General features: G+C 49.2%; 1 protein-coding gene across 1 annotated transcript in view; it reads right to left on the bottom strand.

Moving 5' to 3' along the window:
- Window positions 1–495: 495 nt before the first annotated feature.
- LOC311121131 (dysferlin-like) overlaps window positions 496–11,505 on the bottom strand; it is a gene marked incomplete at both ends in the record, with an annotated part of 19,872 nt that continues 8,862 nt past the window's right edge. Inside the window, 6 exons of the mRNA XM_084195658.1 lie at window positions 496–637; window positions 946–1,041; window positions 3,152–3,240; window positions 3,657–3,796; window positions 7,514–7,656; window positions 7,872–8,042. Of these exons, the coding sequence (XP_084051784.1) occupies window positions 496–637; window positions 946–1,041; window positions 3,152–3,240; window positions 3,657–3,796; window positions 7,514–7,656; window positions 7,872–8,042 (781 nt within the window). The remainder of the gene's footprint in view (window positions 638–945; window positions 1,042–3,151; window positions 3,241–3,656; window positions 3,797–7,513; window positions 7,657–7,871; window positions 8,043–11,505) is intronic.

Genomic DNA, 11,505 nt, shown 5'->3' with positions numbered 1-11,505 from the left:
TGTCATGATGCTGATTATAAATATACTGATGTCCTTGAGAGCTGCAAGTGAGAGCAGGGTTTTGTTTCCGGCTTCCAGTTCTAAAACACTTGATTAAAATAGTCAACAGCTGTGCACTCACCTTCCTGTTGAAGTTACCCTCTCCTCCTTCCCTCCCTCCTCTCCTCTCTTCCCTCCCTCCCTCCCTCCCTCTCTCCCTCCCTCCCTCCCTCTATCTCACCTTCCTATCGATGGTACAGAGTTGTTCAGCTGGGAGGTAGTGGAAGGGGAACAGGAACCTCCAGTTGAAGTTACCCTCTCCTCCTTCCATCCCTCCTCTCCTCTCTTCCCTCCCTCCCTCCCTCCCTCCCTCTATCTCACCTTCCTATCGATGGTACAGAGTTGTTCAGCTGGGAGGTAGTGGAAGGGGAACAGGAACCTCCAGTTGAAGTTACCCTCTCCTCCTTCCCTCCCTCCCTCCCTCCCTCCCTCCCTCCCTCCCTCCCTCTATCTCACCTTCCTATCGATGGTACAGAGTTGTTCAGCTGGGAGGTAGTGGAAGGGGAACAGGAACCTCCAGTTGAAGTTCCCCTCTCCTCCTAAAGAGCGATAGTGGACGTCTGTCTTCTGTTTGTTGTCCTCATGGCCGTGGAGCCACCTGCAACACAACAGGGTGCATTCAGGATCACTATTTCACAACGTTTTGAAGAGTTCACAACTCATCCCAACCAAGTTTAAACTAACAGACAATGGGAATGAGGGTTCTTGTCGGACCACTTCAAAACATTTGTACCTGTTTATGCCACCTGAAGTAAGTTTCATCTGCAGTAATATTCTGACAATTAGCACATTTGGTCATGTAATGTAGGATGTTTACGGCAGATATCGTTTTTACAGTAGATGAAGACCATATCGTTTTTACAGTAGATGAAGACCATATCGTTTTTACAGTAGATGAAGACCCACCCCTTGATGTAGATGTCACTCATCTTCTCCCCGGTCAGGCTGACATCATCCAGGATGACATCACTGGTGTTCCATATGATGCAACGCAGGTAGAACCTTGAAGTTAGAGGTAAGGGACAGTTAGAGGGACAGTTAGAGGGACAGTTAGAGGGACAGTTAGAGGGACAGTTAGAGGGACAGTTAGAGGGACAATTAGAGGGACAGTTAGAGGGACAATTAGAGGGACAGTTAGAGGGACAGTTAGAGGGACAATTAGAGGGACAGTTAGAGGGACAGTTAGAGGGACAGTTAGAGGTAAGGGACAGTTAGAGGGACAGTAAGTGGTAAGGGACAGTTAGAGGGACAGTTAGAAGGACAGTTAGAGGGACAGTTAGAGGGACAGTTAGAGGGACAGTTAGAGGTAAGGGACAGTTAGAGGGACAGTTAGAGGTAAGGGACAGTTAGAGGGACAGTTAGAGGGACAGTTAGAGGGACAGTTAGAGGGACAATTAGAGGGACAGTTAGAGGGACAGTTAGAGGGACAATTAGAGGGACAGTTAGAGGGACAGTTAGAGGGACAGTTAGAGGTAAGGGACAGTTAGAGGGACAGTAAGTGGTAAGGGACAGTTAGAGGGACAGTTAGAAGGACAGTTAGAGGGACAGTTAGAGGGACAATTAGAGGGACAGTTAGAGGGACAGTTAGAGGGACAGTTAGAGGTAAGGGACAGTTAGAGGGACAGTAAGTGGTAAGGGACAGTTAGAGGGACAGTTAGAAGGACAGTTAGAGGGACAGTTAGAGGGACAGTTAGAGGGACAGTTAGAGGTAAGGGACAGTTAGAGGGACAGTTAGAGGTAAGGGACAGTTAGAGGGACAGTTAGAGGGACAGTTAGAGGGACAGTTAGAGGGACAATTAGAGGGACAGTTAGAGGGACAGTTAGAGGGACAGTTAGAGGGACAGTTAGAGGGACAGTTAGAGGTAAGGGACAGTGAGAGGGACAGTTAGAGGGACAGTTAGAGGGACAGTTAGAGGGACAGTTAGAGGGACAGTTAGAGGGACAGTTAGAGGGACAGTTAGAGGGACAGTTAGAGGGACAGTTAGAGGGACAGTTAGAGGGACAGTTAGAGGGACAGTTAGAGGGACAGTAAGAGGGACAGTTAGAGGGACAGTTAGAGGGACAGTTAGAGGTAAGGGACAGTTAGAGGGACAGTTAGCGGGACAGTTAGAGGGACAGTTAGAGGGACAGTTAGAGGGACAGTTAGAGGGACAGTTAGAGGGACAGTTAGAGGGACAGTTAGAGGGACAGTAAGAGGGACAGTTAGAGGGACAGTTAGAGGGACAGTTAGAGGTAAGGGACAGTTAGAGGGACAGTTAGAGGTAAGGGACAGTTAGAGGGACAGTTAGAGGGACAGTTAGAGGGACAGTTAGAGGGACAGTTAGAGGTAAGGGACAGTTAGAGGGACAGTTAGAGGGACAGTTAGAGGGACAGTTAGAGGGACAGTTAGAGGGACAGTTAGAGGGACAGTTAGAGGGACAGTTAGAGGGACAGTTAGAGGGACAGTTAGAGGGACAGTTAGAGGGACAGTTAGAGGGACAGTTAGAGGGACAGTTAGAGGTAAGGGACAGTTAGAGGGACAGTTAGAGGGACAGTTAGCGGGACAGTTAGAGGGACAGTTAGAGGGACAGTTAGAGGGACAGTTAGAGGGACAGTAAGAGGGACAGTTAGAGGGACAGTTAGAGGGACAGTTAGAGGTAAGGGACAGTTAGAGGGACAGTAAGTGGTAAGGGACAGTTAGAGGGACAGTTAGAAGGACAGTTAGAGGGACAGTTAGAGGGACAGTTAGAGGGACAGTTAGAGGGACAGTTAGAGGGACAGTTAGAGGGACAGTTAGAGGGACAGTTAGAGGGACAGTTAGAGGGACAGTTAGAGGGACAGTTAGAGGGACAGTTAGAGGGACAGTTAGAGGGACAGTTAGAGGTAAGGGACAGTTAGAGGGACAGTTAGCGGGACAGTTAGAGGGACAGTTAGAGGTAAGGGACAGTTAGAAGGCAGTCATCAAAATGAAGGAATTACATATGAAGGATCTATATAACGGCCAGTTTGTAGTGTTCCAGATATTGACAGAATTGCTGTATGTAATACCACTTGGTGAAGATCATCTATTTAGATTTGATTGAATATCACATCGCATCAAACTTTATTCAAACTTCATCTCAAGACTACCTACTTCTTGGCCTTGCGTGGTGTAATGTTGAAGGGAGGCCCAGGAGGACCCAGGGACTTGGGGAAGACATCCACCCACAGCTGCAGTCTCCCCTGATAGACAGCACAATAAACCAATCAGAGACCAGCGATTAGGTGTGACAGATATGTGGCATATCTCATACGACAGAGAGGTCGACTAATCATAACAAAAATATGTAATACTTCTTGGGGAACAGAATACTGTGAGCATTCCTAATAGATGCCAATGATAGCTTAGTGGGTAAGAGCGTTGTGCCAGTAACCGAAAGGTCGCTGGTTCTAATCCCTGAGTCGACTAGGTGAAAAATCTGTCCATGTGCCCTTGAGCAAGGCACTTAACCCTAATTGCTCCTGTAAGTCGCTCTGGATAAGAGCGTCTGCTAAATTACAAAAAACAAAAAAAAGATATAACAAAAGTAGCTTTGAATAGTTGGATCAAGTTTGACTCAACTTTATTAACACACACCTGTTGCTCTATGTGTGCCTACCTGTTCTATGTCAGGCTGCAGAGGACTAAAGAGGGGCCGTGTTTCTACGTGTTCAGGCACCAGGCCCTGTCTACGCAGGATCAGAAGGGACAAACGTTCCGCTAAGGGTCCCAGATGAGGGTTGGGGGGCTTTGCATCGTCTGTAGAACACATAGATACATAGGAGGTCACAGGTCGTCACAAAACCATTTGTTCATCTTGAGGACTCACGCATTCCCATACAGATTTACACAACAATACACTGTACTCATCTGGCAATTTGTTCCACACAGTTGTTGAGCTGTTATGACCTGGCCTGAACCAATCACCCTGTGGATATGACCTTTCAAAATATGACTTCAGAACTGAGGGTGTATCGAAGACAGGGCGTATGCGAAGACGGGGCGTATCGAAGACGGGGCGTATCGAAGACAGGGCGTATCGAAGACAGGGCGTATCGAAGACAGGGCGTATCGAAGACAGGGCGTATCGAAGACAGGGCGTATTGAAGACAGGGCGTATCGAGCAGAAATGGAACGTTGTGTTTGAAATCATTAATTTAATTGTTCATCTAAAGGATCATCATCCATTGGTTTAAAAAAACACATAGACTGACCGCACAAGAGGAAAATCATGAGGGGTTCCAAATACAACCAAACATCCAAGACAGAAAGTCTATGGTGTTGAACCTAGAGTCACCTCTCTTAGGGGGAAAAGAGAGGAGAGGAGAGAAGGAGAGGAGGAGGAGAGAGAGGAGAGGAGGAGAGAGGAAGAGGAGAGAGAGGAGAGGAGGAGAGAGAAGAGGATGGGAGGAGAGAGGAGAGAGAGAGGAGAGGAGGAGAGAGGAGAGGAGAGAAGGAGAGAGGAGGAGGAGAGAGAGGAGAGGAGGAGAGAGGAGGAGGAAAGAGAGGAGAGGAGGAGAGAGGAGAGGATGGGAGGAGGAGAGAGAGGAGAGGAGGAGAGGAGGAGAGGAGAGAAGGAGAGAGGAGAGAGGAGGAGAGAGAGAGGAGAGAGGAGAGGAGGAGGAGACAGAGGAGAGGAGGGGAGGATGAAACAAGATGGCTGATTGACAAGCGCCTGACGCACTGGTAACCGCGGTTACAGTGGAAACAGAGAGCGTCGGCGTTCTACTGTAACCGAGGAGCTCACCGCTGTGTTGTCGTTGGCACACACCCAACACACACACACACACACCGCTTTGCCGTAAATCACCAAAATGGCAACCATGACCTTGGTAAGACGAATGACGTCCCACATAGAGTACAGTATCATAGAGTATGGCCCAGACAGTTGGTGTCTGTCAGAACCACAAGGAAGAGGAACAGATGAGGACAGGAGGGTGGGGGGAGGACAGGAGGGAGGGGGAGGACAGGAGGGAGGGGGGAGGACAGGAGGGAGGGGGGAGGACAGGAGGGTTAGGGGTGGACAGGAGGGAGGGGGGAGGACAGGAGGGAGGAGGGAGGACAGGAGGGAGGGGGGAGGACAGGAGGGTGGGGGGAGGACAGGAGGGAGGGGGAGGACAGGAGGGAGGGGGGAGGACAGGAGGGAGGGGGGAGGACAGGAGGGTTAGGGGTGGACAGGAGGGAGGGGGGAGGACAGGAGGGAGGGAGGGGGGAGGACAGGAGGGAGGGGGAGGACTGGAGGGAGGGGGGAGGACAGGAAGGGGGGAGGACAGGAGGGAGGGGGAGGACAGGAGGGAGGGGGGAGGACAGGAGGGAGGGGGGAGGACAGGAAGGGGGGAGGACAGGAGGGAGGGGGAGGACAGGAGGGAGGGAGGGGGGAGGACAGGAGGGAGGGGGAGGACTGGAGGGAGGGGGAAGGACAGGAGGGAGGGGGAGGACAGGAAGGGGGGAGGACAGGAGGGAGGGGGAGGACAGGAGGGAGGGGGGAGGACAGGAGGGAGGGGGAGGACAGGAAGGGGGGAGGACAGGAGGGAGGGGGAGGACAGGAGGGAGGGGGGAGGACAGGAGGGAAAGGGGTGGACAGGAAGGGGGGAGGACAGGAGGGATGGGGGAGGACAGGAGGGAGGGGGGAGGACAGGAGGGGGGGAGGACAGGAGGGAGGGGGGAGGACAGGAGGGGGGGAGGACAGGAGGGAGGGGGGAGGACAGGAAGGGGGGAGGACAGGGAGGAGGGGGGAGGACAGGAGGGAGGGGGGAGGACAGGAGGGGGGAGGACAGGAGGGAGGGGGGAGGACAGGAGGGTTAGGGGTGGACAGGAGGGAGGGGGGAGGACAGGAGGGAGGGGGGAGGACAGGAGGGAGGGGGAGGGCAGGAGGGAAGGGGGGAGGACAGGAGGGAGGGGGGAGGACAGGAGGGAAGGGGGAGGACAGGAGGGAGGGGGAGGACAGGAAGGGGGGAGGACAGGAGGGAGGGGGGAGGACAGGAGGGAGGGGGGAGGACAGGAGGGTTAGGGGTGGACAGGAGGGAGGGGGGAGGACAGGAGGGAGGACAGAAAGACAATGAGGGGGACATTAAGAACTTGGTATTTAGGGTCAAAGAATACCCTAGAGTTGAGGCGTCTCATCTCAACAGAATTGACATTGAATAGAGGGAGAGGGAGAGGAGAGGAGAGGAGAGGAGAGGAGAGGAGAGGAGAGGAGAGGAGAGGAGAGGAGAGGAGAGGAGAGGAGAGGAGGCGCAGTGGTCTAAGGCACTGTATTGCAGTGCTAGCTGTGCCACTAGAGATCCTGGTTCGAATCCAGGCTCTGTCGTAGCCGGCCGCGACCGGGAGACCCATGGGGCGGCGCACAATTGGCCCAGCGTAGTCCAGGGTAGGGGAGGGAATGGCCTGCAGGGATGTAGCTCAGTTGGTAGAGCATGGCGTTTGCAACGCCAAGGTTGTGGGTTCGATTCCCACAGGGAATAAGAGTGTCTGCTAAATGACTAAAATGTAAATGTAAAATGAGAGGAGAGAGAGTAAACAGAGAACAGAGAGAGAAGGTTGAGGCTGTGGTGTAGAGTGATATATACATACTGTGAATTTATACAACGTGTCAGAGGCATTGTACGTTTACACAGCCCTTCCTCTGCTCTGCTACTACTTACATTCACACATACAATCACACTCAAACACACACTCACACAATCACACACACACACTCACACACACTCACTCTCACTCTCACTCACTCACACACCCAGGGAACACATATGTATTTCTCCTCAGATCCACTATCTGCACCAAACCGACCCAGAATGTCCGACGCAGTATGTTTTATGTTTTAATGATGGAAGACTTGAAGAAGTCATTCCGTTAGTACTGCAGAGAGGTGTGTGTGTGTCAACACCATAGTAAGTTGCCCTTCATTCGCAGTTACGAGACGGCGCTGCAGTGGATAGCAGCCTGTTTTACTGCTATTTTGTGTGTTTCTTTTTAATGCTGAATGTCTGAGCCATCATTTCCTATGACCCGAAAACGGTTCTGGACATCACACATCATTGTGTATTTATTCCTGGTGTTATTAATTTTATATTATCTCTCTATTCTCTCTGCATTGTTGGGAAGAGTCCGTAAGTAGTCCGTAAGTCAGCATTACACTGCGAATCCACACCTGTTGTTTACCAAGCATGTGACAAAAAAAATGTTATTCAATTTGACATCGCCATCCGCTGTCACACCTCAGGTCAGCAGCAGTGTATTCATGTCCTCTGAAGAAGACTGTCCTTTTTTTTTTTTTACTCTCTCTCTTGCTCTCTCTCTCTCTCTCAATCTCTCTCTCTCTCTCTCTCTCTCTCTCTCAATTCAACTCTCTCTCGATCTATCTCTCGATCTCTCTCTCTCTCTCTCTCTCTCTCTCTCTCTCTCTCTCTCTCTCTCTCTCTCTCTCTCTCTCTCTCTCTCAATTCAACTCTCTCTCTCGATCTATTTCTCTCGTACCCAGGTCAGCAGCAGTGTATTCGTGTCCCCTGAAGAAGACTCTGTCCTGTTTGTAGACTGGTCTCTTGTATTGCCTCCTCTCACACAGTCTGACCAGCAGCTGAGACGGCTTCAACTGGTCTCTCCACTGGTTCACGCCAGACCTGAGGAGGCGGAGGAATACACACTGTCATAAAGTCACAACACACCAATACACCAGAGGAGGCTGGTGAGAGAGGAGGACAGGTCACAGTAATACCACTATGTGTATTCCGTTCTTGTCATTACTGTGAGCTGTATTCTGTTTGAAGTGACACCAAACATGCAGAAACTGACAAACGAACACACACACACACACACACACACACACACCACTCACAGGCAGTAGGACTGGGGAAGGCCGCAGCACGCTCCGTAGCGGGACAGGAATCTGTTCTCCAGATCAATAACCGTCTCTCCGATCCTCTCGTCTTTAGTCAACATGTCATAATCATACAGCTGGATCCTCAGGTCTTTCTCTATGGGCAGGGAGCAGGACAGCTCAAACAACCTGGAATAGAGGAAACGTAAGCCTTAACCATGGCTACGTGAGAGGTAATAAACATGTCATAGCCATATAACTAGATCCTTAAGTCTTTCTCTACAGGGCAGGGAGCAATTCAGCTCAAAACATCCTGGGACTAAAGAGGAGAAGATCTGGGGAATTCAGCTACATAAGAGGTTATAACAATCATTCGTAGACAGTTAGCTACATAAGAGGTTATAACATCATTCATAGACAGTTAGCTACATAAGAGTTTATGGCATCCGTCAAAGACAGTCAATTGCATGATGAACATCAGGTAAAGGCACAATCACTCTAACAGCCACCTCTGTTACTGTGTTACTGTCGACCATGTATCTGATCTGATACTGTAGACCATGTCTCTGATCTCTTACTGTGTTACTGTAAACCATGTCTCTGATCTCTTACTGTGTTACTGTAAACCATGTCTCTGATCTCTTACTGTGTTACTATAAACCATGTCTCTGATCTGTTACTGTGTTACTGTAAACCATGTCTCTGATCTGTTACTGTAAACCATGTCTCTGATCTGTTACTGTAGACCATGTCTCTGATCTGTTACTGTGTTACTGTAAACCATGTCTCTGATCTGTTACTGTAAACCATGTCTCTGATCTGTTACTGTAGACCATGTCTCTGATCTCTTACTGTGTTACTGTAGACCATGTCTCTGATCTGTTACTGTGTTACTGTAAACCATGTCTCTGATCTGTTACTGTAAACCATGTCTCTGATCTGTTACTGTGTTACTGTAGACCATGTCTCTGAATTCTTACTGTGTTACTATAAACCATGTCTCTGATCTGTTACTGTAGACCATGTCTCTGATCTCTTATTGAGTTACTGTAGACCATGTCTCTGATCTGTTACTGTGTTACTGTAGACCATGTCTCTGATCTGTTACAGTGTTACTGTAGACCATGTCTCTGATATGTTACTGTAAACCATGTCTCTGATCTGTTACTGTGTTACTGTAGACCATGTCTCTGATCTGTTACTGTAAACCATGTATCTGATCTGTTACTGTGTTACTGTAGACCATGTCTCTGATCTGTTACTGTAAACCATGTCTCTGATCTGTTACTGTGTTACTGTAGACCCTGTCTCTGATCTGTTAATGTGTTACTGTAAACCATGTCTCTGATCTGTTAATGTATTACTATAGACCATGTCTCTGATCTGTTACTGTAAACCATGTCTCTGATCTGTTACTGTAGACCATGTCTCTGATCTGTTACTGTAAACCATGTCTCAGATCTGTTACTGTAGACCATGTCTCTGATCTGTTACTGTGTTACTGTAGACCCTGTCTATGATCTGTTACTGTGTTACTGTAGACCATGTCTCTGATCTGTTACTGTGTTACTGTAAACCATGTCTCTGATCTGTTACTGTAGACCATGTCTCTGATCTGTTACTGTAAACCATGTCTCTGATCTGTTACTGTAGACCATGTCTCTGATCTGTTACTATGTTACTGTAGACCATGTCTCTATCAGGACAGCGATTACTCACCTCGCGTTGGACGAACACTTTTTCTTCAACGAGGCGTTCGCGAAGGATATTCTACAGACTCCGGACAAGGCCCAGATCCCCGTCATTCGCGTGAGGAAGAGACGGAGATATCGTGGACGTAGGTCGGGGTGCCTTGTAAGGATCCGACGGCGAACGAGTAAACTGCCTCTCCCATCAATCCTATTAGCCAACGTTCAAGCTTTGGAGAATAAAATGGACGATTTAAGATTACGGTTATCCTACCAACGGGACATTAAAAACTGTAATATCTTATGTTTCACGGAGTCGTGGCTGAATGACAACAATGACAACATTCAGCTAGCAGGCTATACGCTACATCGGCAGGACAGAACGGCAGACTCGGGTAAGACGAGGGGTGGCGGTCTCTGTATTTTTGTAAACAACAGCTGGTGCACAAAATCAAATACTAAGGAAGTCTCAAGGTTTTGCTCGCCTGAGGTAGAGTATCTTATGATAAGCTGTAGACCACACTATTTACCAAGAGAGTTTTCATCTATACTTTTCATAGCTGTCTATTTACCACCACAAACCAATGCTGGCATTAAGATTGCACTGAATGAGTTGTACAAGGCCATTAATCAACAGGAAAACGCTCATCCAGATGCAGCGCTCCTAGTAGCAGGGGACTTTAATGCAGGGAAACTTAAATCCGTTCTACCTCATTTCTACCAGCATGTTAAATGTGCAACCAGAGGGGAAAAAACTCTAGACCACCTTTACTCCACACACAGAGACGCATACAAAGCTCTCCCTCGCCCTCCATTTGGCAAATCTGACCATAACTCTATCCTCCTGATTCCTGCTTATAAGCAAAAACTGAAGCAGGAAGCACCAGTGATTCGGCTAATAAAAAAGTGGTCAGATGACGCAGATGCTAAGCTACAGGACTGTTTTGCTAGCACAGACTGGAACATGTTCCGGGATTCTTCAGACAGCATTGAGGAGTACACCACATCAGTCACTGGCTTCATCAATAAGTGCATCGATGATGTCGTCCCCACAGTGACCGTACGTACATACCCCAACCAGAAGCCATGGATTACAGGAAACATCCGCACTGAGCTAAAGGGTAGAGCTGCCGCTTTCAAGGAACGGGACTCTAACCCGGACGCTTATAAGAAATCCCGCTATGACCTCCGACGAACCATCAAACAGGCAAAGAGTCAATACAGGTCTAAGATTGAATCATACTACACTGGCTCTGACGCTCGTCGGATGTGGCAGGGCTTGAAAACTATTACAGACTACAAAGGGAAGCACAGCCGCGAGCTGCCCAGTGACACAAGCCTACCAGACGAGCTAAACCACTTCTATGCTCGCTTCGAGGCAAGCAACACTGAAGCATGCATGAGAGCACCAGCTGTTCCGGACGACTATGTGATCACGCTCTCCGTAGCCGATGTGAGTAAGACTTTTAAGCAGGTCAACATTCACAAGGCCGCAGGGCCAGACGGATTACCAGGACGTGTACTCCGAGCATGTGCTGACCAACTGGCAAGTGTCTTCACTGACATTTTCAACATGTCCCTGACTGAGTCTGTAATACCAACATGTTTCAAGCAGACCACCATAGTCCCCGTGCCCAAGAACTCTAAGATAACCTGCCTAAATGACTACCGACCCGTGGCACTGACGTCTGTAGCCATGAAGTGCTTTGAAAGACTGGTCATGGCTCACATCAACAGCATAATCCCAGAAACCCTAGACCCACTCCAATTTGCATACCGCCCCAACAGATCCACAGATGATGCAATCTCTATCGCACTCCACACTGCCCTTTCCCACCTGGACAAGAGGAACACCTACGTGAGAATGCTATTCATTGACTACAGCTCAGCATTCAACACCATAGTGCCCTCAAAGCTCATCACTAAGCTAAGGATCCTGGGACTAAACACCTCCCTCTGCAACT

The sequence above is a fragment of the Coregonus lavaretus genome (genome assembly GCF_964263955.1).
Source record: "Coregonus lavaretus genome assembly, contig: HAP1_SCAFFOLD_6653, whole genome shotgun sequence".
NCBI lineage: Eukaryota > Metazoa > Chordata > Actinopteri > Salmoniformes > Salmonidae > Coregonus > Coregonus lavaretus.
This window is presented reverse-complemented; position numbering and strand designations above follow the sequence as displayed.